Below are 26,935 nucleotides of genomic sequence, written 5' to 3'. Positions count from 1 at the left end.
CCCAGGGAAGAGCACTTCTCACTAAACATATTCAACAGTTGGGGCTGTCAGAAAAGAATGTGACTTGTTTGAAATGTAAATAAGGGATCTTCCATAAGGTTATTCCTAGGCCAAGCAAAAGGAGGTTCCCTAAAGCACAATAGAAAAAGTGTTCTTTACTAATTGCTGTTAAGATGACAGATGGGGCCGAGCGTGGTGGCTCACACCTGTAAATCCCAGCACTTGGGGAGGCCGAGGCAGGCAGATCACTTGAGGTCAGGTGTTCAAGACCAGTCTGGCCAACATGGCAAAACCCCATCTCTACTAAAAATACCAAAGCCAGGCATGGTGGCCCATGCCTGTAATCCCAGCATCCTGGGAGGCTGAGGCACGAGAATTGCTTGAACCTGGGAGGCAGAGGTTGCAGTGAGCCGAGATTGCACCACTGCACTCCAGCCAGGGTGACAGAGCAGGACTCTTGTCTCAAAAAAGAAAAAAAAAAAAAGACAGGTAGAAACTTGCAATCAAAAAGAAAATGATGCACTTAGGGAGGCCAAGGTGGGAGGGTGGATCACCTGATGTCAGGAGTTTGAGACCAGCCTGGCCAACATGGTGAAACCCTGTCTCTACTAATAATAAAAAAATGAGCTGGGTGTGGTGGCGGGCACCTGTAATCCCAGCTACTTGGGAGACTGAGGCAGGAAAATCGCTTGAACCTGGGAGGCAGAGGTTGTGGTGAGCCAAGATCATGTCACTGCACTCCGGCCTGGGTGAGAGAATGAAACTCCATCTCAAAAGAAGGAAAGGAAATGAAATGATGTACACTGACAGCAACAGGGGGCGGGTGTGGGGGGAATGCTCAGTTACGCAGCTTGTCAGTACAGACCGTTGTTTCTGATAATTTGGTAACTTGGGTAAATTTCTATGATGTTCAAATGATTTTACTGTACCTAGTGGTTCCCTTCTGTCTTGCTGTGTGCTGCTCCTTCAGAAAGAGCTGTTCCTTTTGATCTAAGTAATACCGTATTTTAGGGAATTTTTTCAAGTGTAACACTTACTAATCAAAATGTTCCTTTTTTTGTCATTCCCTGCTTTAGTAAACCCCTTCAAATATGTCCTTCTTTCAAAACTTCACCTTTTTTTCTCAATTGTTCATTTGGTTCTATATAAAGTCATGCCAAGGACTGAATGAATTTAGGGAATTAGGAGTTGAAGATCTTTGAAACTATGTAAAATTAATTGTAAAGGCCTTCCTTACTGGTAGGCAGGAGAACAGTGCAGTGTATTGACAAGGTTGACTCGTTTGTAAGGTCAGTTCCCTCCCTTCAGATGCAGGTGTCGTAAGTGACTTCCCTCCCTCACATTCTCCTTTTTGTCTCTATCTCCTTTTACTCACTTATCAATAATCCTTGGGAGGCTTTCCACCACAGCTCACCTGATGATTTCCTTACTTTCTTCTAGCTTGAAACTCAGAGAGGCTACGCAAAAGGGGAAAGCTTGGTTAGATGCAGAGTTCTAAGAATGAAGTAGTTGGGAGATTTGATGACCCACCGCTTAGTCCTTGGCAGGTCCGGTTCCTCTTTTCTTTTAGGATTCTAACACCGCTCCCTCTCCTCGCAGTTCAGCTGATGAAGAGAACATGTATAAGGCTAAATACCTCTCTTCTAGGGTAAAATAATGTTACAGCAGCATTTAGCAAATCTTCTTTTTAAATGTTCCAAGCTTCCAAGCTTAAGAAAACGTCCATCTCAGGATTTTATTTTCCAGTTCTGAAGAAATCTGCACAAATTTAAACCCTAAATAACTTACCTTTCCTTTAAATAAAAAGACAAATGACTAGTGGTTTTTAAATTGCCGGGTTTTATTAAGATAATTGGCAAAATTTCAACATACTCCTTACCTGAATGAACAGTTTTAATAAAATATGAAGGATCACTCATGACTACAACTGAACTCAACAGTGAGATGTAGAGATTTGTAAATTGATTATTTGGTAAGAAATAATTCACTTCATTCGCTTCACTCCATAGAGAATTCTTTGCAGAGAAATGTTATGAACAAGAGAACAAAGCCTGTCTCTCACCAAAGAGCACCTAGAGTAAGAGTTTACAATGATGTATCTGGATTATCTAATTCATCAAAGTTTATTTCCTTTTCAAAAACAACTGCTGTGTCAGTCTGGAGTTCCCTGTCCTATTTCATGTTTTCTAATTAGTACAATAAATAGTCTTCAAAATAGAAGATAAAATGCTGCTATAGGAAGTAACAGTTATTTTTCAACACCATACCATTTGTCTGGAAAATCATTGTGTTATAATACTGGCAGTATCTTACTTTGTTTTGCAAGAGATTTTTAAGCTATTTGCAGATCAGAATAGAAGAGTGGGCATTTGTCCTTTAACATCACGTGATTTTCAAAGGTGAAAAAAATTTCTTTTGCTAACTTACGATTCAAAGAAAAATGGTCTCAAATTAAAGTGTGGACAGAACAGTAGTATTCCCTTTTATAGCCTTGCTTAGGTAAGAATGTTCACTGAGTGAATAAATTAGGTTTAAAAATTAAAACAATAATTTAGATCATTTTCCCACAAAGCCTTAGCAAGGATTTGATGGGGAAGGAAGTACTTGAACCACAGCAGTTTTATCTGTAAACACTGAACTTGGCCATGCATTATCTTCATCTGCCCACTGGATGTTGCAGTTCTCACTGGCACAGTGTTCCAGTAGTGGAGTGTGGTTGTCATGAAAATGCAGTATTGACACTATCCCACTATAAATGTGGTCAAAGTTAGACTCAGTGTTGACATTGACATGGTTGCCATTGTCCTTGGAAAAGGTGTTACTTTCAAGGAGCCTCCTAAATGCAACAGTAACTTTAATCCTAATAATTCAAGGACAATGGATGGCACTTCTAGGTGAAGAAAAGGTATATACATGTGTTTCTACCCATCCTCCTTAGTACAGACCTAAATGGGATTAATAGCCCCAGTGTGTGTTGCTGTAATGTTGCCTAACCTCATATCCCTCAAAAGTACACATCTAGAAAGTAAACGAAGGAAACCTTTAAATTAGGGACTGACTCCCTTTGAAACTCACAGTGAATGTACAAGGAGTTTGTAATGACTTCAGTTGGTGACCTGAAGTCTGTTTCCCTAACCAATACTACACTCTTGTTTGGATTTATTTTACTATTTCCTATTCTAACAAAACTTGTTTAGCAGGCAAACAGATTGATGCAGACCATGTTAAATTGAAAAAGGGATACTGCCACTCTTTAAGGATTGAGTGTAGAACTTTCACCACCACTAAATTACACAATGAATAAAAATACAAAACACATAATTCACAGACTATACCTCAGCATTAACAGTTTATAGATATTATATAGATACTTTTATATCTGTCTAATATTTTTACAATCACCAGATACACCATCATTAAATACAAGTTACAGAAATATGTAGATACCATTAGTTAGAGGGTTACTTATTGCTTACGTCAGCAAGCAGCAAATAAGGGCACAAGATTTGAACTGAAGGGAACTACTTCCTATCACCAGTGGCGTTAAGAGAGAACACTGCATTTCACAAAGCACTGCTTTTTATCTAGTTTATAGAACCAAGAGCAGCATATATCAGACCAATAACCACTATTTTAGTATGTATTATAGAATTTTAAAGGATTTACCTTACAAATGGTACCTAACTACTCTATAAATACGCATGTTGTGAACAAATGAATAGTTGCTATTTTTCACAATTTATAACGACCACACTAGAACTACTTTGCTTTATTTTGTAGAGAGCTAATGGCATGAGAAATGAGTTAACACTGCTGTGTAGTCGGACCTACAAAATCCGGACCCTTAAAGATGGGTCTGTGTTTGTCCCAGTTTTATCCAGCCGTTTTTTTCCCCACTGAGAAAGCCTAGCACGTGTAACTTTTTCCCTTTACCTTCTTTATTCTGATCAAAAACATTACCAATAGACAACAGAAATTTTAAAAAGCTTTTTTTTTTACTTCACTAAGCACTTTGGACTATAATGTGTACCAATAGTCTGCTGCCTCTGTTTTCTTGTTTTCTTAGATAATTTGATTTGAAACTGACACTGCACCTGATGGGTTAACAAGATCTAGGCTTCAGAAAGTGACAGATACGAGTGAGGACCATGTATGAGGCAAAGCCTCGGAATGATGAAAAGGTTCCAGCGCTATCGTTGGGGCCATGCTGACTCCTTTTCAACCATTTGTCACAGATGTGAGAAGAAGAAATGACTTCAAAATCAAGAGAAAACAAATACCGAAAGTCTCTACTTACATCCAAATTTTTAAAAATAAAATCTGTAGATTAACAATCTGATCATTGCTAAAGTGAAGCTGTTTTTGTCTATTTGATATAGCTATACAGGTACCCAAAATATGCCAGTCATCTGTGTCTTTAAAATTAAGAGATTTTAGTCCTCTGTTATGGGCCTGGGGAACGTGTACTATCCTATAAACACATGATTAGGCGGGGGACACTTCTTAGCGAGAGCACTCACCCTTGTGAGTGAGCACTCCAGAGGGGCCACCCATAGGCATTGGCCGGGCTGGTCTGCGGTTGACTAGGACTAGGGGAGGGTAACACCAAGACATTCGTGACTCTTAGAGAATCAGAGGCTGCTTCACTGAATGAATGAATCTGATAGTTTGTTGTCTTTAGTTGACAACATGCTTCTAGCTTGAAACTGCAGAAATAGCAAAAAGCAGACCGTTTCAAAATATCAAATATAACTAAATATTGAAATGAAAAGCACATGTCCTGTCTCTGCAGTCTGAAGCTACATGTAAGCAGGACACTGATGTGTCTTCCAATTACAACTAAACAGACCTGGCTGTCAGTAATCTGCATTCTCAGTGGCCTCTGGGCTCACTTTAGGCAATACTTTCAGCCTCCTTCATTCCAATTACTTCACTCCCTTGGGGGAAATAATTTTAGAGAAGATAAAAGAAGCATTTTTCATTCTCTAAAATCACTTTGTATTTTATAGTAGTACATGCCTTTGCTGTCTGAACTAAAAAAAGACAAAATATAGAAATGCTTTTGATTTTCTTTGTAAATGGCATCTTGACTCTATAGTGTATTTGTACCTGACATCATCTCCGTTAAAGCAGTTTTATTCCTGAGATGAGGGTACAGTGGAAAACACATTAGCATCATAGATTAAAACCAGTTGACAGTGGTCTCCTAAAATGCTAAATAATAAAAATTCCACCAAAAGCACCATAACAGGTTATGAAACTCCCAAATAACTACAGCCCTAGGAAACATTTTTTAATTTAAAAAAAGTTCACAATCTTTCATGTTACAGGAAAAAAATCCGTAACTCTTTCTGACTATAAACCGCCTCACAAGTCTGAGAATATGACACTTTTAAACTGATTTACCACTTTCATTGTTATCAGTTAAAATCCATATGGCTTTTAGTCTTTTACCTACCCAAAAAGGTGAGGGGGCAGGGGGTTCCTTCATAGTGCCCAGGATTTTGAGGGACATTTCCCAACCAAATTTAATTCAGCATTAAATTTTCCACAGATAAATTAGGCACATCAGACCAGATTTCAACCGCATTGAGATTTCAACACTGTATATCCCGACTGAAATAACTAACTTGAAAGCTTCCACTAGTGACTGAAGGGATGGTGGGAAGGGGGTTGTGTATCTAGTGACATGAAGGATGGTGGGAAGGGGGTTGTGTATTGGTGTCGAGACACATCACAGGGACCAGCTGTGTAATTTTGTGAGTGAAACTGCCAATACTTTTTTTTAGATTGAAAACACTGTACTTTGAGTTTCCTAGAGATCTATTTACATTTAAGAATTGAGCCATCCATGGATTCATAATGAAGCACATATGTTTTAGAAATGTCTACCTTGTTTCTACTCTGATAGTGGTACTTTTATTGGGGGAGAGCTAGCTAACCTACTTGAAAGAAAAATTATTCTATTTTATAGCTCCAAGGAAGATCTGGGCATGGAATATCATGAGTCTTTCTGAGCTTCCTCATGTTTTCACTGTACCCTTTCCAACTATTTTGCCTCCATGGCAGAGAACTTCTTATCCTATTTCTCTTCCCACTTCCAGTAAGTGAGGACAGGCTAGTGCCTATTTTGTGGGAAGGCTCTTGAGCAGAGAGAAATGAATAAAACTTTGGATTAAACCTGAATCTGTGCCACTTCTTTGAGTAGTGGTGGCGTAAATGAGACAATCTAGAAACTCTGTTTCCCAGGGATTTGAACTGTTCATTTTCCAACCCTGAACAGACAGGAGACAAGCTCTCCGTTCTGTATATCTGCTCTCCTGTTGAACCCAAATTGAAAGCAGTGGGAAACTCTCTAGCACCACTCCATTCAGGCAATGATGACTGAACTGATTTTTTCTCCATCATTAACTCATTAAGATTTGCTTTCTTTGGTGCACCAGGACCAAACATCTCAACTGGTAGCAAAAACTGGGCACTGTGAGGTTTGCTTGCTTCTATTTGTGTGAGATCTAGGTAGCCTGGGTCTTCCAGCACGTTGATTTGGGACCCTGGGCTCAGGCTAGTTCTATCAGTGAATGAATCCACACGCCCATCATAGCCTAGGTCGGCTGGTGCTGAGCACTGGTGCTGAGGCCAAGGGCGTTTGCACTCTCCGTGATTCTCCTTATCATCCCCACCATCTTCTTGCCCTCCTTGAAAAGAGTTCTCTGTCCAATCTGATTCCTCACTAACATTTACAGCTTTGTTCATGTCCCTCAGGAATACCACAATAACCGTGATGTTATCACTTGACCCAGCATCACGAGCTGATGCCACTAATTTGTGGGCAACCATGCTGCTGTCTCCGTTATTCTCTTTCAGGTGGTCGGACACAACTTTCACTGCCTCATCAGGGTTCACGGTGTCATAGAAGCCATCACAGGCCAGAATGAGGTAGTCTTCGGTCCCATCCAGAACAGTGGAGGCAGAATCTGCATCCCCACAGATATATGGCTTATGTTCAGCATCTCCTGCGGGAAGCAGAGTGTAGGGGCATCATTAGCCTTTGTTTTACCTTGCATGCTAAGAATGTTTATGACCAATGCCATGACTCTGATCACAACTTACTGGATTGTGAACTGAATTGACTGGAAAGAATTTATAAAATAGTTTTTGACAAAATACTTAAATTCTCTGGTAATCAGATCTGCTTACTCCTTACTCCCAGTTAAATAATTGCTAGTTACTGGGCATAAGTCCTTACCCAGCTTAGACTCTGAATCTGCGCCTCTGGCTATGATTTAGGCCTAGCTGAGTGTAACAACAATGTCAGATCTAAGTTGGTTGCTGTACTGAAAAATTCAGTACACTGTGTAGGAAGACATGGTTGATTCAGTAGATCTGTTCTTTTGCAGGTGGTTTTGATTTAATTGAAATTTGAAAACAAGTCCACATTGAAAGAAACAAACCAAAGCTCTGATCATTCTCTTCATTAAATAATTTTTGTTCTATTCTTGTTTAGAAATCAATAAATAGCTTCATGCTGCGAGCAAGAAGGAAGGTTTGAGTTACACGAGATTTTATAAATCAAGTCTAACTCCCTTAAGCCAGGAAGAGTTATGTGGCTGACCCAAGGCCTCACACATGGGAGCTGAATGCAGTTTTCTTGATTCCCAACCCACTTGGCTTTCTATTTTTTAATGGTGCTTTACCTGTAACTTCTAGAGAACAGACAAAATGTATGGCCATTTTTCTCTTATATTTAGAGACTGCCATATTCTTCATATGGCTCTGATCATCGATCACCCCACTTCTGTCTTTGTTGTTATTGTGCATTTCCCCACTTATTAACAACTGTGAGAACCCAAGGTCTTTCTGGGCCTTTCTCTCTTCCTTTTCTTGCTTAGCTCATCCTCTCACAGAATGACATCTGAGCTGGTCCTGAAGGGTAAGTTAGTTATCACCAGGCAGAGAAGTTGCCTCAATTGAGGGAACAGGATAAGCAAAGGCAGAGGCAACTGTTAGGGAGTAATGTGCAGTTGGAGAGCAGGGTGCTTGGGGTAGGAGTGAGACTGCAGACCTCGGGCCCACACTAAACTAGGTTTCTATCACTAGACTACTGAGATAATTGATCATTTAGGACTTTCAGATCCAGAGCACTTCCAAATCCATTCATTGTTTACATTGATTACATTCCTTTAGGTACCTTGTGAGAGCGCAGCAAAAGGGTCCTTAGCCTATGAGGTAACCGAGTAGCTTATGACTACAACAAGGGACTCTCATTCACTTTTTTTAAAATTTTTTTGTTGCCCAGGCTGGAGTGCAGTGGCGTGATCAGGGCTCATTGCAGCCTCGATCTCCCAGGCTCGGGTGATTCACCTACCTCAACCTCCCAAGTAGCTGGGACTACAGGCACACACCACCACGCCCAGCTAATTTTTCTATTTTTTTTTTTTTTTGTAGAGATAGGATCACACTATGTTGCCCAGGCTGGTCTTGAACTCCTGGCCTCAAACAATCCATCCGCCCACCTTGGCCTCCCAAAGTGCTGGGATTACAGGCATGAACCACCACACCCGGCTCTCATTCACTTTTCTTTTCTTTTCTTTTTTTTTTTTTTTTTTTGAGACAAGAGTCTTGCTCTGTTGCCCAGGCTGGAGTGCAGTGGCACAATCTCGGCTCACTGCAGCCTCTGCCTCCCAGGTTCCAGCAATTCTCCTGCCTCAGCCTCCCGAGTAGCTGGGATTACAGGCATATGCCACCACACCTGGCTAATTTTTGTATTTTTAGTAGAGACGGGGTTTCACCATATTGGCCAGACTGGTCTCGAACTCCTGACCTCCGATAATCTGCCTGCGTCGGCCTCCCAAAGTGCTGGGATAACAGGCATGAGCCACCGCATCTGGCCTCTCATTTCACTTCTTTACAAAAAAATAAAAACGAACCACATACAGGGTACTGAGCAATAATTCCTAGAGTAGGGTATCCTAAATCATCATTACATAGTATTATAAAAACAAGAAATAAACTCCAGATATTTACAAAGGGCTTTACTGTATAGCAGTGGCATACTGCTTAGTGGTTAAGGACACCAGCACTAGTGTCAGACTGCCTGGGTCCAAATCCTAGCTCTTCTACTTGTCACCTACACAACTCTCATCAATTACTATCCTTTCCATTGCACTAAAACCGAACTTTTTGACTCAGGGAAGATTCAAATGAAGATAAACTCACTTGAGTAATCTGACTATATATTCATTATTTCTAGTATCTGTTATAGGTTCTTTTTGACACAAGAAAGTTGGCCAGGCGCAGTGGCTCATGCCTGTAATCCCAGCACTTTGGGAGGCCAAGGTGGGAGGATACTTGAGGTCGGGAGTACGAAGCCAGCCTGGCCATCATGGTGAAACCTTGTCTCTACTAACAATACAAAAATTAGCCAGGCCTGGTGGCGTGCATGTGAAGTCCCAGCTACTCAAGAGGCTGAGGGAGGAGAATTGTTTGAACCCAGGAGGCAGAGGTTGCAGTGAGCCCAGATTGCACCACTGCACTCCAGCCTGGATGACAGAGGGAGACTGTCTCAAATAAAAAGTTTCTTTCCAACATTTTACATCTCTGTTTAATCCTCAAATAGTCTAGAAAGCTCATTAGGAACCCTATGGATAACTCTGCTAGAACCAATGTGGGCACATGCCCTATCCAGCAGGTTGCATGATTAGATACACGGAGCAACAAATAATTAATGTAATTACCTGGGTTAGTGTATCTATTAGGTAAGAAATTAGTCTTCGACATTATAAATGTTCATTTCACTCCTTCCATTCACAAACACACCCTCTCATCTTACTCATATCTAGGCTCTTCTCCATTCATTCGTTCATTATTTCTTTCTTTTTTTTTTTTTTTTTGAGACAGAGTCTCGCTCTGTCACCCAGGCTGGAGTGCAGTGGTGTGATCTCAGCTCATTGCAACCTCCACCTCCTGGATTCAAGCAATTCTCCTGCCTCAGCCTCTCAAGTAGCTGGGATTACAGGCACGCACCACAATGCCCAGCTAATTTTTGTGTTTTTAGTAGAGACAGGGTTTCATCATGTTGGCCAGGCTGATCTTGAACTCCTGACCTTGTGATCTACCCACCTGGGCGTCTCAAAGTGCTGGGATTATAGGCATGAGCCACTGCACCCAGCCCTCATTCATTATTTCTTACAGGAGTCAAAACCATCTTTTCCAAGCATGCTTTTGATTTAATCAGCTTCGCTTATATGCTAAGGTGCCTACATAGCCTGTTAGAACTCATTAAAACTCAATTTATTTAAGCAGAAAATGCAAAAATTTAAAAGATATTTCAAAATAAATAAATAAATAAATAAAATCCAATATAGGATTCAGTGTCCTTCACCAATTTACTAAAGTTCCCATCCCCTACTCTACCTGACTATATGATTATCATCATTATTATTTTCTGAATTCCACCTCTAAAAATAAATGTGATCTGAGTCACACTGTTCCCAAAAATCTTGTTTTAGTGCTTCGATTAAAAGACTACTGCAACTGTTAGTTTGGAACAGAACATACGAAGATTTGTACAGAGAAAATGCTGCCAAAGTTCTGGCTTTTCACCTGCTCTACTGTTGGGTGTCAAATTCATGACATTTCGCCCCCAAATTTGGTAGGAGGGCATGAATATCCATTTCATGGTAGAAATGGCAACATCCTTTTGTCTTCAACCTCTTCTCTCCATATGTTAGGAAACATATCATGCCTCTGTCAACTTTGGATCACAAGTCTGAAGGGCTCATGGGGAGAAACTGTTGAAAACCTTTTCATTTTTATAAGTATCATTTTTTTTCCTGAGTAGAGCTGAACTCTGCCCAGGAGTCCTTTTTCTTGTCCTTTTGCAGCCCCCTATTTTATTCCATGTGGTTTCCAGTTCTTTGTCAAATTCTTCAACTCCCTCATCCACTTAAGCTACTGGATTTTGGTAAATGGCCTAATTTCCTACTTCAAAGACAAGTTGATCAGGCTTGAATTTTCTCAATTCCCCTCCCACCCTTGCCATACACGCACTGTTTGTTTAATCTGTAGAGATTCTCCCATATCAGCTACCATTTTCTCAGGGTAAGCAGTGTTCTTTTCCCATCCTAACAGTGAGCCTGTGCTGCTGGTCCTGTCTCCCTAGGACTCTGGCTTCTCTACTCTCTCGTCTTCAATTTCTCCTCTACTTGCTCTCTTCCTTTTCCTACAAACATGCTCAAATCTAAAATCTCCTCATCCTAAAAATAGAAACAATAAAAAGGAACCCTTTCCTGAATCAGCTTTTGCCTTAAGCCACCACACTATTTCCTTTCTCTCCTTCACCATCAAACTGCCCAAGAAACTAAATCTACACTTGCTCCTTTATGTTACTGCCTATTCCCGGTGCCAGATTGTTTGTTGATTAGTAGGTTTTCCCACCTAGCAATCCATCTCATCAGTTGATACCCTCCTCCATATTCCTTTTTAGCTCTCCTCATCTCTGTAACAAACTGTATGAACGTCTCCCAGCCAGGCTGTTTCTACTCTAGCCCAGCTTCCATACAAATATCTTTATAAATACAAATCTGACCCTGTGGCCCCTCTGCGTATTCACCTGGTAAAGTCCAGACTACTTAGCCTCGCACATAAGGCCCTTTGCAATCTGGCACCAACACTGCTAATCTCTTACCACTCCCATCTCTGCTCTAACCTCCTGTACTTGTTGCTTTTCCTAAAACATGCCATGCCTTTTCAAACCCCTGTGTATTTATATTCCCCTCTACCTGTGTAGGGATTTCCTTCCCAGCACATTATCCTCCACATTCAATTCAAAAGTCACTCTATGTATGAAGTCTCCCTTATCCACTCTTAGATTGTTTATTTTTTATTATTAAAATAGAGATGAGTATCACTATGTTGCCCAGGTTGGTCTCAAAATCCTGGGCTCAAGCATTCCTCCCACCTTGGCCTTCCACAGTGCTGGCTGCCACACCCAGCCTTCTCTCTGAGATTGTCACTTATTAAGGGACATTCTTCCCTGCTTTGGGTTTCCCTTTTAGAAGAAGAGGCTGGTATTCTCTATTAAGTTAGTTCTGTAACAAGCATTAAAGATGATCCTCAATCCTCTGACAAAGGTCAGATCAGGAGAAATAGGTGTTTGGTTTGAGTTGTCAACCTAATTCACTGGCCACTCAAGCACTCATGTAATGATCATTAATGTAAATTGGTTCCACAGATAGTATAGTCCTCTGGTTCAGTGATTTTCAGTCAAGGATAGCATTTGATGGGTGGTGGGTCCTGCTAAACCTACAATGTGCATGATAAAGACTTTTCCCCACCAATAATAATAATAATAATAATTCCATATAAGGGTATATTTTAGAAATGAGATATTTCCCCTTTTTGGCCTTATTCTAGAGTTCCTAATAACTCCCTCCAGTCTAAGGTCAAGCCACCTCTCAATTTTTCAGGAGGTATTTGTAGACTCTTTCAGCTCTCTATTTCTCTTTCAGCTTTCTACTCACATTTGGGCCACTTCACAGCTTGCCAGCACCTTCCCAAAGAGTGGGAGGAACTCAGATCAGTGGTGAAAGCTAAATCCTTTCAGATTTTCTTCATGTTCTGGAATTTTTTGGTAATTGTTAACTAAATTTTGAGACTAGATGTGAATTCCAACCATGTCTGATTACTTCATTTCTTTAGGGAAGCAGAGATTAAAAACTGCAGTATACATGTAATGTACATATCACCCATATAGATATACATATTGATTTATTCTTTTTTTAAAAAAACAAGAAGTGAAGCTAAGCCATGAAGCCTAAAATAATAAACCCAGGACCCAAAGTGAGACAAAGACAGAAATAGCTTAATTCTTTGAACTTACACCCTTGCATTTTGTCCAGCCAACTTAGCTGTTTAATCTCTATGTTTTAGACTGAGTTTCATTGACTTTGACTTTCCCCTTCTTTTGAAAAATTTAAGTCCCAGGGATATAGGGTTCTTTGAAACCCCTGGGTTATCTGACAAGTGACTGTATTCCACATACAGAAAGTAGTTTTAATATAAAAAGCACAATGTTTTTCCTATCAACTTATTCTGTTATTTATGTCATTTTAAAATTCATTGAAATAATTTAGAGGCATAAACAAAATAAATGTGGATAAAATATGGAGAAAGGCTTCCATTCTCTGGAAAATACTGATTTGACCCAAAATGCAATGAAATAAGAAACACTATGATTTTTTGGTTTTGTTTTAAGATAGGATCTCACTCCCTTGGCCCAGGCTGGAGTGCAGTGGCACAATCTTGGCTCACTACAGCCTCAAACTCCTGGACTCAAGCAATCCTTCCGCCTCAGCCTCCTGTGTACTAGGACTACAGGCACAAGCCACTATGCCCAGATTTTTTTTTTTTTTTTTTTTGAGACGGAGTCTCGCTCTGTCGCCCAGCCTGGAGTGCAGTGGCGCGATCTCAACTCACTGCAACCTCCGCCTCCCAGATTCAAGCGATTCTCCTGCCTCAGCCTCCCGAGTAGCTGGGACTACAGGCGTGTGCCACAACACCCAGCTAATTTTTTATATTTTTAGTAGAGACAGGGATTCACTGTGTTAGCCAGGATGGTCTCCAGCTCCTGACCTCATGATCTGCCTGCCTCGGCCTCCCAAAGTGCTGGGATTACAGGCATGACCCACTGCGCCCAGCCTTTGTTTTTTTTGTTTTTTGCTTTTTTAAGAGATGAAGTCTTACGTTGCCCAGGCTGGTCTTTAACTCCTGGGCTCAAGCCCGCTTCAGCCTCCCAAAGTGCTGGGATTACAGGTGTGAGCCACTGTGCCTGCCCCAACCACTGTGGGTTTGAAGCAGATTTGTGTACTAATGATTAAAGGCTTCCATAAAATTTAAAATGTATAGAAACTAGAAAATTCTGCATTTCTTGATATGGTTCTCTTTTATTTTTTTTTTGAGACGGAGTCTCACACTGTCACCCAGGCTGGCGTGCAATGGCACGATCTCCACTAGCTGCAACCTCTGCTTCCCAGGTTCAAGCAATTTTCCTGCCTCAGCCTCCCAAGTAGCTGGGATTACAGGTGCCCGCCACCATGTCCGGCTAATTTTTTGTATTTTTAATAGAGATGGGGTTTCACTATGTTGGCCAGGCTGGTCTTAAACTCCTGACCTCGTGATACGCCTGCCTCAGCCTCCCAAAGTGCTGGGATTACAGGCGTGAGCCACTGAGCCTGGCAGTTCTCTTTCAATAATGGAATTTAAGTATATAAATATACAGGTTTAACTAAATCAAACAATTAAAAGATACATTATCCAATTATTATTTTAAATAATAATAAGCATTCTAGTAATATAAATTATCATCTTAGGTTCCCTGTATCAGAGTTAATACAGGACAATGAGCTAGAAGAGGACAGTTTGGAGAAACAAAAATTTGTTTTTCCTACCAATAGCTCTGGAGACCGACAGACTTCCATTCACCCTCCAGGCACCAAACCAGACTACGCAACCTCCAAGGGCCTCAATTCTCTGCTTTTCATCCTAAACAGCAACGCAATAAAAAGAAGCAAATAACTGGATTCAGGATTTATTCATTTACTTTAACAGTAAACAACAGATATAATACTCATCAGCTCATGAAAAGGTACTCTTTGTTTCTCCATTGGAGGGTGGGCACAGTTGCTGATGTGATAGCAATAATTGTAATAATTAAGTGAATCCTGGCCAGGCGCAGTGGCTCACGCCTGTAATCTCAGCACTTTGGGAGGCTGAAGCAGGCAGATCACCTGAAGTCAGGAGTTCAAGACCAGCCTGGCCAACATGGTGAAACCCCATCTCTACTAAAAATACAAAAATTAGCCGGGCGTGGTGGCACATGCCTGTAATCCCAGCTACTCAGGAGGCTGAGGCAGGAGAATCGCTTGAACCCAGGAGGCGGAGGTTGCAGTGAGCCAAGATCACACCATTGCACTCCAGCCTGGGCAACAGAGCAAAACTCCGTCTCAAAAAAAAAAAAAAAAAGTAAGTGAATCTTAATCAATAACTAGAAAATTTAAACTAATAACTAGTGCATGGGCTCTATTAAAACAGACCATACTTACCTCTCTGTCTGGTTTGTGTGGCTTCATTAGTTCAACAGCTTGGCCCTTTCTCACAAGCATAACCTGGGAATCACCCACCCAGGCCACATGTAGCATGTTGCCTCTGATGAAAGTCACCACTCCTGTGGTCCCACATCTCAAGCTCTGAAAACAGTTTAAATAAAACTAGACTCAGTGAAAAGAAATAGATACTACATTCTTATTGAGAAGCAATTTATAATTAATCTAAGCTTTTCAGCTGGGAGCTATACTATTAATAATGGAATTTCACACATATATAATAATTCATTGTCTCAATGCATTTGTATATGCATGTATGTATTTATGTGTATATACACACATAAGTCCACCTGATCTGTGATATGCAGGGCGAGGATGATTATTAATTCCACTTTACAGATAAGAAAACCATGGCAGGTTATGTGACTTGCCCAAGGGCAGGTAACTATTAGTACATAAGACAGAGTTGAAATTCTTTTTCTTCCCAGTCAAGCACCAAATCCTCTATACCAATCCTCAGAGTAAAAATGTCTATATTCTGCTCTCCATTTCATTACTGACATCATATTTGTTCAGTGGGAGAGTCCTAGCTGTACAAAATGATATATAAAACATCTGATTGGTACACAACAGATGCTCTAATCTCTGGAAATTAAGCTAAGGGGCCAAGAGACAGCTTACGTTCCCTGGAGTACTAAGATGCTTATACCTTTAAAAAAATATCCTTCCTACAGTATTTTTAGGGGCCTTTGCTTTTGGAACATTGCATAAAGAACTAACAGCCTGGAATTTCACTGCAGTAGCTACCACTATACTTAAAGCTCTTGATCCTACTATACGAAAATGACATCCCCATTTGACATGAGTCACCACCAAATGAGCATGACTTTCTGTTACTAAGGACCTGGCCTAAATTAGAACCAATGCGTCAGGGGTGGTAAAAGGTCTCTTGTATCCAATGAGAAAAACAACTTCTCATTTTCCCTATATAGGGAAAGTTTGTTATAAATCCTCACCCACCAATAAAATGTCTTCCCACACAGAATGTTCAAAAACTCAGCCCCCTAGAACACATGATAAACACACTTCAGTGCATATGCCCTGGAGAGAACAGGAGGCAGGGCTGCTTCACAACAGGAATAGCTGCTTTCTTCCCAGCAGTTAGCAGCACATGGAAGCATAAGAAGGAGAAAAGGGGCTGCTGAGACAAACCTAAATTATTCAGAACTATTGGCAGAACTGAGAGACACCAGGGTCATTGACAAAACAAATGAGGTAAACATGGTCAGAAAACAACAACAACATAATTTTGAGAAGACAGAGGAAAAAGAATAGAATAGAGGATGAAGAAGACAGAGTGAATCTCTTTGTTTCACATTGATGATTACAGGTCACCTCTCAGGGGCCCGCCCTTGTCCCCAACTCAGATGATAAAAGCCCACAGCTTCAAGAGAGGCAGAGCCAAGCAGAATGCAGGTCCTCAAGAGACTGGGAGCTCTGAGGTCAAGAGCGGCTTTATTCTCCAGACCCACCTCTTTGTGTGGACTCTACTGGTTACTGTTGGATTTGCATATTAATCCAAACTTAGGGGAGGGGAGAGATGAAGAATAATTCTCTTTCTTAATACCAAATAGGTCTGAGTTATTGTTTCATTAATTCCAAGCTCCATTATTGCTTGTAGCATAACTATGCTATCGAAAAATGGATTAAATGATTACCCTGATCTCTCCAAGCCCATTTTAAAAAGAGTTAATGCTTAAGTCACAGGGCAGGAGTCTTATTTTTTGTCCGTATCTACTTCTGTAATTATTTAAAAAAATTAAAAATTATTTTCTTTTATTCGTCCCCAGTTAAAAATCCAATATAGAACACTGTAGTTAATTATGTACCAATACCCAGAACGATAATTAGATTAATTTTTTTTTACTTTTAGACCTTAATATAGAGCCCTTGCCATTTATTCAAAGTAAAAAAACTTAGGTATGATTAACCTTCACAATGTAGGACATGAGCTCTTCTTTTCTCCCTATTAAGAGAAAAATCACCTCAAGGATCATTTAAGGATTCACCCTCTCCAGGCGAATTTTCCCTCAAGAGATACACAGCAAAACACTGCCTACCCATTTAGAACCAAATGTATGGAAGTAATCCCAGTTTCTGTTTCTTTTTTAGACCATTGTTTTATTCACCATATCCAGATCTTGTCAGCAAGAGTCTGCTTAGAGAGATGGTCCTGGTGTGAACCTGACAGGCAATGGTGAATAAAAGAAAGATGAAACTCACCTGCCAAATCCAGCAATTATTACAGAAATGAATCCAGAAAATTACAGCTTGAGATTTTCTATACAATACCTCGTTGTACCCCCTGAAACTCTTCCTGAGGAGGGAATTAGAACTACAACAGAATCCAATACTATGAGTCAAGAATACAATCTGGATAATGTCTGCCCAGAAAGAGAAAATCTAAATAGCCCTTTAACCACACAGACCAAATTGAGCTCAGCTAGTGCATTTCTAGCTGGAACTTATGAGAAAGGGGCATACCTCCCTGGCTGCTTTCTGCACAAACCGCTCATCAGTGACCCGGAAGGCCCTGCACAGGGCCTCAGCAGGATCATGGGGAAACATCTCCTGGCGGACTAAGTTAACGTGGAGGTGAATGGAGGCATAAATAGCAGCATCTACTCCCCCATGGCCATCAAACACTGCAAAGTAAGCTTGTTCTTCCTGGTCCTGTCAACAGAAACACAGAACAGTTATGGGAGCTGGGTATAGCATGATTCAAATGAACCAATCTCCTGGCATCATTGTTGCCCATCCTTTCTCCTCCACTACATTTGTCATTCAGAATAATGAGACTAAATGTTTTCCTTCTCTAACATGCCTGATCGACTGCTGAAATACCTGCAATATTAGGGCATCTGTGTTTACACACCAGAACACTGGAACACGTCATGCCCAATTAGCTCAAGCTGAAGTGCCCTCTCTCTGTGAAAGTTGTTGTCTTGTCATGGAAACCACCCACGTACATTTGCTTCAAAATTGCTGTTACAAGTTGGGGGAGGGGGGATAGGGAGGGTATGAGAAGGAATTAAACAAAAGCAGCTCCAGATTGAGTGATTTTTTTCAAAATGAAAGTACTTTAATAGCAAAATTAGAACCTGAGAACAATAGAAAATAACTGGTCTTCCAACACAAGGCCAATTAAATTCAAGTTTAAAATATATAAAGATATGAAAGCATAAACATACTTCTAAACTGTAATACCTTCTTCATAAATCATTCCCAGTCACACTGCATTCTCACCACAAATAGCACAGCATCTCTAAACTAGTTTACCAAACTTGAACCACATCAGATGCTCAAATGCCCTGTGCGGCTGACTACTTTGCCTCCCTCACCCCATGATCTAAGATTTTAGTTTCACATTTCCTTGCAAAGTAAACTGCCAGAGGAGGATCTTCCAACCCTGTGCTTTGTCTTGACAAAAGAAGCCCAATCATAAGTTTCCACATCAACCATTAAGCAGTTTTGTGCTTTATCATCTGTTCAAGTGTTTAAATCTCAGATCCGTCTCAGGAGATCTGTGACGCACTGAACTCGCACTGAGTCCTGAGCTCCCTTCAGGCAACAGTATGTAATAATTTTCATTTGCAAGTCTTTTGACTTCTTTTTCTGCTCTAAGAGCCTTAGAGGAGTCCAGGCCTGTCACTGATTCTTAAGCGACTCATGTAGTTTTCTCATCTGTTAGGCAGGGATGAGTTACTGTCTCATGGGGATTTGGAAGGGCTACTAAAATAACAAGTATATCTGTACTTTGAAAAAGTTCTTTTTTTTAAATTTATTTTTGGAGTAAGCGTCTCACTTTGTCACCCAGGCTAGGGTACAGTGGCATGTTCACAGATCATTGTAACTTCGAATTCCTGGGCTCAAAGGATCATCCCGCCTCAGCCTCCCAAGTAGCTGGGATTACAGGCAACAGCCACCGCACCTGGCTGAAAAAGTTACTTTTAAAAGGGTATATTACATTCACAAAAGTACCAAATATAAATGTCCATAGAATAATAACCAAAATATTATGAAACCTTTGTCTAACACACACAACTAGTTCTTTTAGCAACTTTAATGATATGAAGGACGGATTAAACAACTCTCTAGAAATAATCCTGGCCGGGCACGGTGGCTCACACCTGTAATTCCAGCACTTTGGGAGGCCAAGGCAGGCAAATCACAAGGTCAAGAGATCAAGACCATCCTGGCCAACATGGTGAAACCCCGTCTCTACTAAAAATACAAAAATTAGCTGGGCGTGGTGAAACGCGCCTGTACTCCCAGCTACTCGGGAGGCTGAGGCAGGAGAATCTCTTGAACCCGGGAGACGGAGGTTGCAGTGAGCCGAGATCACGCCACTTCACTCCAACCTGGAGACAGAGCGAGCGAGACTCCGTCTCAAAAAAAAAAAAAGAAAAGAAATAATCCTGACAGGTAGAATTTCTATCTCTACTAAAGCAGTACTCATTTTTAAACAACTCGAAATAGCACCAGAAGAAACAAAAGGAAGCCAAGTGGATTTCTTTAAAAAATAAAAAAAGGATAGCTTCTTTTTAAAAAAACACAAAACATTCACTGATGTTTTCCCTATTATAATAATGCATGATAATTTAGACTAATAACAAAGGAAATATCACCAATAATTCCACCATACACAGATAACCATTCTCTCTCTCTCTATATATATATATACGTATATATAAATGAAATTAGGATCAGAATGTGCATTTTATAGCCTACTTTTTGTCATTTTTACTGGCATTTCCTCATCTCACTAAGATTTATTTAAAGACATTGTTTTAATGGCTTAAAATATGCATCTTATATGAGCATATCATAGTTATCATTCCCTTTCATGATTTAGATAATTTTCAATTTATTATAAACAATGTTGTAAAAACATTTATGTCAAACGAAACATATGCCTAAGACTTTTCTGCATTTCTATTTTCTTATAATAAAGAATTAAAAGTGAAATGACCAGATTAAAGAGTGTGAAAATTTATTAGGTTCTACATATGTGTTGTCATATTGCTCTTAAAATCTATTTCACAATAGCAAGGTTCTCCTTTCTGAGTTAAGTCCTTTGGACTAATTTTGAAACTAGGAGGCAAAACAGAAACCAACCAAGTCAACAAACAACAACAATGCCCTCAAATATGAGTATAATCTTCAAGTAGGTATAGTGATATAAGGATTGTTTATCACACAATCCTTCTGGGTTACACTTGCATGGCCATGGTACTAGAAACAAAGACATCAGCTGATTTATCTTTATAACATAAACACCAATTACCAACCTGCCATCATTGCTGATTAGACCTTGACAGTCAGCTAAAATGTAAATTTAGCTGCTAAATAGAGGAAATATTGTGCTTTGTATAAATTACTACATTGTAATTTTTAAGTTATGGACTGGAGTGAAGAAAAGAGGCAAGTGACAGGCAAAGGAAACAAACCTACTTCTGTTTGCATTAACATAATACATTTAATAGAAAAAGAAAAGAACGACAACAAGAAAATAGTTATTAAGCTGCGAAGGCTCATATAGATCCAATTTGTCAGATACAGAGATTCATGAAATATAATTCCAGCTACTTTCCTATCTCAGAGACCACGATTTTAAAAAGAAAATCACATGAAATAAACTGCATCAGTCTTAAATCTTCCTTTTGTGTTTGTGTTGCTTCAGCAACATAGTAATGTGAGAACTTAATACACCATTTGATTATACTATAGAAATAGTTTGGGTTTTTTGTTTGTTTTTTTACAAAACAGCCTTATTGAGATATAATTTTTTTAAATTGTTTTTTCTTTTCTTTTTTTTTTTTTTTTTTAAGAGACAGTCTCACTATGTCTGTCACCCACGGTGGTCTCAAACTCCTGGTCTCAAGCCATCCTCCCGCATCAGCCTCCCAAAGTGCTAGGATTACAGGCGTGAGCTAACAAACCCAGCCTAATCGTTTTCTTTTTTGCTTATATGTTTATAGAATAGCTCTGGAAGGTGACACAAAAGGCTACCTTGCCTCCATGGAAGGGAACTGAGTACCTGGGAGGCAAGGATAAGAGACATTTTTATTTTCCCAATTTTGAACCATGTGAATACATTACCTATTCAAAAGAACGTAAAATAGTTCCTTTTCTGTTGCAAATTTGTGCCACTTTGCATTTAGCCCTACTCTAATCTACCAGAGATACAATTAGAAATATATCAGAAGTTTTCCTTTTCTAACAGGACCATGAAGGTGTTTGTTTTGTCTTTAAAATCTCACTGACTCTCCGGAAGTGCCCTTTACCTCTAGGTTGAAGAGCATATTAAAGTCAGGAATGCAGACATGTTTGTCCTCCATTTTCCTGCGCATGTTTTTGATGGCATGGATTGATGTCTCATAATAAAGCTTGGGTCTCCTGCGGAGGGGGAAGTCTTTCACCCAGCTGCAGCAAATCTCGTGTAGTTTGCTGAAGACTGAACGGGCCAATTTCACTGTCTCAATCTCTGTGAAAGAAACACAGAAACCCCCAATGAAGAGCCTTGTAAAACTGCTTTTCACTTCTCTGCTTGGTAAAGACAGAAGTAGGTCACCTTAGTCAAGTTCCTCCTTCATAGAAGAAATTCATCCTTCTCAAGAGAAATGAAATGCTGCTTCTGAAGAGAGAAAATCACAACCTATCTAGTGGAAAATCATCAGCCTGCAGCTGCCACTAAATATTCTTATGTCATGAGGAGAAAACCTTTGGCCAGGGCTGGACCTATTCCTGGCTTGATTTCTTCCAGCCGGAGAAGTGCTCTCACCACACTGCTCCCTAGTTCCCAGCACTCGTTTCTTTTTGGTTGTCTGGTATGGTTATCACTAGGAGAGCCAAGCCTCCTATGCTTAGAAAAATAAGCAGTAATTAACACTGCTTCCATAGTCCAATTAGCTGGATAAATACAGTGTTTATTGGAATATGGAAGGCCTATGAAAACAGCCCACAAACTACAGAAATAAGAAGGGTTTACGTTGCTTACCATTTGTCTTTGTCCTCTTTCTCCCCGACTTCTTCCTTTACATCCAATTCCCTTTTTTCTCCTATAAATGATCATCATTTGTAACTGAATTGTGTATGTGTATATATATATTTACACACACACACACACACACACACATATATATATATATATTTTTTTTTTTTTTAATTAAGACGGAGTTTCGCTCTTGTTGCCCAGGCTGGAGTGCAAAGGCGTGATCTTGGCTCACTGCAACCTCCGCCTCCTGGGTTCAAGTGATTCTCCTGCCTCAGCCTCCCGAGTAGCTGAGATTACAGGTGCCTGCCATCATGCCTGGCTAATTTTTCGTATTTTTAGTAGAGACAGGGTTTCACCATGTTGGCCAGGCTGGTCTTGAACTCCTGACCTCAGGTGATACACCCACCTTGGCCTCCCAAAGTGCTGGGATTATAGGCGTGAGCCACCGCGCCCGGCCTGTTTTTTCTGTTTGATATATTTGTTTATTAAAGTTTTAGGCCATAGTTTAAACAGTTTAGCCAATAGGTTAGCAAATGAGTTAAAACTTTACTACTACTCTAAGGAAAAAGTACTTAAACTCTGTCTATGCATGTGATCCTAGATAGAAAAAGACAAAGAGCAGCCAGAGGAGCAATACTAACAGGTTTCTTGACCCTAAACCTACCGCTCCACCTATGTCTACCGCTTCACCTATTGGGTAGAATTGGTGAGCTGACTTCTGAGGCAGACATGTACCCTCAGTAGATGGACAGATGTGTAAGCCTTTTAAGCAACATTGAATGGTACTGAAGAGATTGTATTTCCTATCATTGAACCCTCCACTCAAGTTGTCCTCCACTTAAGTTGAGCTACTGAAATAACCAAAGAGAGATTAGGTTTTCTCAGGACAGTATTTTAGAAGTTCCTCCTACATCTCAGGTGAAAAAAAAAAAAAATGAACTTAAATTTTCTTTTTACTTAACTAAATCAGATATAGCTTGACAGCCTGAGAAAATAAGTGACAGATGGCAATGGCTACACATGCCTCCTCCAATCTAGAATACAAATCCCAAAGAAGAGAGAGACTATATGTTCTAGAACAGCCTGGGACGTGGACTCCCAACTTGATTCTCAGTCCTGTCTTTGCCTTAATCTGTGACTATGTTTACCCCTTTTCTTATTCAACATTATTTTTTAAATGGCTATATTAAAAAAGCTGACCTCAAGTTTTTGTCCTTTTTTCCCTCATTAACATAGCACAGGGTGGTAAATCCTGTCTTGTAGTTTTGTCATCTTTATTTTTATTTTTTATTTTTTCTGAGAGAGAGTCTTGCTCTGTGGTCCAGGCTGGAGAGCAGTGGTGCAATCTCGGCTCACTGCAACCTCCACTTCCTGGGCTCAAGCCATTCTCCTGCCTCAGCCTCCTGAGTAGCTGGGATTACAGGTGCCCACCAACACGACTGGCTAATTTTTATTTTTTATTTTATTTTTTATTTTTTTGAGACGGAGTCTCGCTCCATCGCCCAGGCTGGAGTGCAGTGGCACTATCTCGGCTCACTGTAAGCTTCGCCTCCCGGGTTCACACCATTCTCCTGCCTCAGCCTCCCAAGTAGCTGGGACTACAGGCGCCTGCCACCATACCCGGCTTTTTTTTTTTTTTTTTTTCATTTTCAGTAGAGATGGGGTTTCACCATGTTGTTGGCCAGGATGGTCTCCAAATGGCTGGCCTCGAACTCCTGAACTCGTGATCCACCCGCCTCGGCCTCCCAAAGTGCTAGGATTACAGGCGTGAGCCACTGAGCCTGGCCAATTTTTTTTTTTTTTTTTTTGAGACAGAGTTTCACTCTTGTCACCCAGGCTGGAGTGCAATGGTGCATTCTCAGCTCCCTGCAACCTCCGCCTCTCTGGTTCAAGTGATTATCCTGCCTCAGCCTCCCGAGTAGCTGGGATTACAGGCGCCCACCACCACACTCAGCTAATTTTGTTGTATTTTTAGTAGAGACGGGATTTCACCATGTTGGCCAGGCTGGTCTTGAACTCCTGACCTCAGGTGATCCACCCACCTCGGCCTCCCAAAGTGCTGGGATTACAGGCATGAGCCACCATGCCCGGCTTTTTTTTTTTTTTCTTTAAATAAGAGGGTCTCTCTCTGTTGCCCAGGCTAGAGTGGGTGATGTAATCACAGCTCACTGCAGCCTCAAATTCCTGGGGTCAAGCAATCCTTCTGCTTCAGCCTCTCAAGTAGCTGAGATCACAGGTGCATGCCACTACGCCTGGCTAATTAAAAAAAAAAAAATTTTTTTTTTTGTTAAGATGGGGTCTCACTATATTGTTCAGGCTCATCTCAAACTCCTGGCCTCAAGTGATCCTCCCACCTCAGCCTCCCAAAGTACTGGGATTACAGGCATGAGCTACCATGCCTGTCCATACTGATAGCATTTTTATGTAACTGAAAACCAAGGGTGAATTTAAAAGAGAAAAGACAAAGAGCAAAGACAGCCTGTGGAGGTATACAGAAGAAGGAAACTGAGGCCAATAGACAATCCAACATTTTGATTGTTTTGAGCAACTCCAATTTTTATTTAAGCACTAGCTGTCAGAGACTATTTCTTCCAACCAGCAATTACCTGCTTGTATCACTGCAACCTATCTGGTCTCTGCAGCAGTATAGGCCCCCAAATGCAGACCCTGAGATGGACGTGTCTTCATCTGACATAGCCGTAACAGAGGATTACAAAACAATCAAGTGAATTTAGAAACTTTGAGGGAGAATGGAGTAGGGTGAAACAAATAACATATTAACTATCAGGATAGTTCCCAGATAATAATAAAAACTATTATATCATTCTTTGGCTTGTATATTACTCTTATGTAGATCTGCATTGTCAAGTACAGTAGCTACTAACTACATGTGGTTAAATTTTTCTTTCTTTTTTTTTTTTTGAGATGGAGTTTCACTCTTGTTGTCCAGGCTGGAGTGCAATGGCACAATCTCGGCTCACCGCAACCTCCACCTCCCAGGTTCAAGCAATTCTCCTGCCTCAGCCTCCCAAGTAGCTGGGATTATAGGTATGCGCCACCATGCCCAGCTAATTTTGTATTTTTAGTAGAGACGGGGTTTCTCCATGTTAGTCAGGCTGGTCTCGAAATCCTGACCTCAGGTGATCCATCCGCCTTGGCCTCCCAAAGTGCTGGGATTACAGGTGTGAGCCACTGTGCCCGGCCATGGTTATTTAAATTAATCAGTAGGGTGCAGTGGTCCCAATGTGCCGACAGCTCCAGCTACTTGGGAGGCTGAGGTGGGAGAATTGCTTGAGCCCAGGAGTTTGAGGCTATAGTATGATATGATAGCTCCTGTGAATAGCCACTGCACTCCAGCCTGGCCAACATAGCAAGACCCCATCTCTAAAAAAGTAAGTTAAAATTAAATAAAATTTAAAATTCAGTTTTTCGGTCACATTAGCTCTATTTCAATTGCTTGATAACCACATGTGGCTAGTGACTCCCACACAGGGCAACACAGGTAGGGAGCATTTCCATCATTGCACTGTCTATTGGATAGAGCTGGTATAGACAGATTATATTGGTTAGAGGAAGTAGTATCAGTTTCCTCTAACATTTGGTAAATCACTAGATCTGTTCATACCACTCCCAGTTGCTCCTTCCCCCGTGTTCCCATTATACTTTGTTCACACTGTCTATTAAAGCTCTTAACCACTTTTGGGAATAATAAATAACATTTATTGAGTATTTGCTACATTCTATGCTTCTAGAACATTTCACAAATAGGTAATATCATTCTCAATCCTAGGTCTATCTGACTCAAAAGTCCGTGTTCTTCATTTCCAAATTAGACTGCAGATAGAGACTGTCTTAATTGCCCTTGACAAGCCATAGTATAGTACCTAGCAGATAGAAGGGTCTACATTAGATGCTTGCTGAAAAAATAAATATGTAAACTGTTATATAAATTAAATAACCATTAAAATATTAAATATTTATATGCTTCTTGATTGTGTTCTGCTTCACTCATCTCAGCATCTGTTTCTATAATGCTACCATTCTCTTTAAGTTACCATAACTTTAAAATGTTTTAATATCAGGAGGTCTAGTTTTCCTACCTATTACTCTTAATTTTAAAGGATGTCACTTGGGTAGTTTTATGTTTATTTTTCCAGGTGAACTTTCTAAACATTTTGACAAGTTTGGGCAGAAAAACCTGTTGCTATTGTGTTTGGGATCACATTAAATTTATAGATTTGGAAAAAATACATATCGTTTTCATATTGAGTCTTTTCCAGGAAAAAATTATATTGTTTTTTAAATTTAAATCCTTTTTATGTTGCTCAATAGAGTTTTAATAAGTCCTTCATATTTCTTAATCACTTTATTCCTGGTTATTTATTTGCCATTTTTAATCAGACTTTGCTTTATTATAATTATTTTTCTTTTTTTTTTTTTTGAGACGGAGTCTTGCTCTGTAGCCCAGGTTGGAGTGCAGTGGTGCGATCTTGGCTCACTGGAACCTCCACCTCCTGGGTTTAAGCGATTCTCCTGCCTCAGCCTCCCGAGTAGCTGGGATTACAGGCGTCCACCACCACACCAAACTAATTTTTGTATTTTTAGTAGAGATGGAATTTCACCATGTTGGCCAGACTGGTCTCGAGCTCCTGACCTCAAGTGATGTACCCTCCTTGGCCTCCCAAAGTGCTGGGATTACAGGCATGAGCCACAGTGCCGGCCAGAACTTTGCTTTAACTGTTATTTAAAACTAGCAAACATTGCTCTTTCTTCCAAT

At 40.3% G+C, this 26,935-nt stretch overlaps 2 protein-coding genes across 2 annotated transcripts in view; one reads left to right on the top strand and one right to left on the bottom strand.

Annotated features, from left to right (window-relative positions):
- Nucleotides 1–4,339, top strand: part of TRIM37 (tripartite motif containing 37) — a 113,042-nt gene extending 108,703 nt beyond the window's left edge. The window contains exon 25 of the mRNA XM_030827902.1: nucleotides 4,067–4,339. Within this exon, the coding sequence (XP_030683762.1) occupies nucleotides 4,067–4,070 (4 nt within the window). The 3' untranslated portion in view covers nucleotides 4,071–4,339. The remainder of the gene's footprint in view (nucleotides 1–4,066) is intronic.
- Nucleotides 1,820–26,935, bottom strand: part of PPM1E (protein phosphatase, Mg2+/Mn2+ dependent 1E) — a 225,692-nt gene continuing 200,576 nt past the window's right edge. The window contains exons 3-7 of the mRNA XM_003272323.4: nucleotides 21,449–21,648; nucleotides 17,646–17,834; nucleotides 15,102–15,245; nucleotides 14,448–14,541; nucleotides 1,820–7,013 (exon numbers count right to left, since the gene is read on the bottom strand). Of these exons, the coding sequence (XP_003272371.2) occupies nucleotides 5,959–7,013; nucleotides 14,448–14,541; nucleotides 15,102–15,245; nucleotides 17,646–17,834; nucleotides 21,449–21,648 (1,682 nt within the window). The 3' untranslated portion in view covers nucleotides 1,820–5,958. The remainder of the gene's footprint in view (nucleotides 7,014–14,447; nucleotides 14,542–15,101; nucleotides 15,246–17,645; nucleotides 17,835–21,448; nucleotides 21,649–26,935) is intronic.

This window comes from Nomascus leucogenys, chromosome 14, assembly GCF_006542625.1.
Source record: "Nomascus leucogenys isolate Asia chromosome 14, Asia_NLE_v1, whole genome shotgun sequence".
In the NCBI taxonomy this organism is placed as follows: Eukaryota; Metazoa; Chordata; class Mammalia; order Primates; family Hylobatidae; genus Nomascus; species Nomascus leucogenys.
Note: the sequence above shows the minus strand (reverse complement) of the source record. Positions and strands in the feature narration are given on the sequence as shown.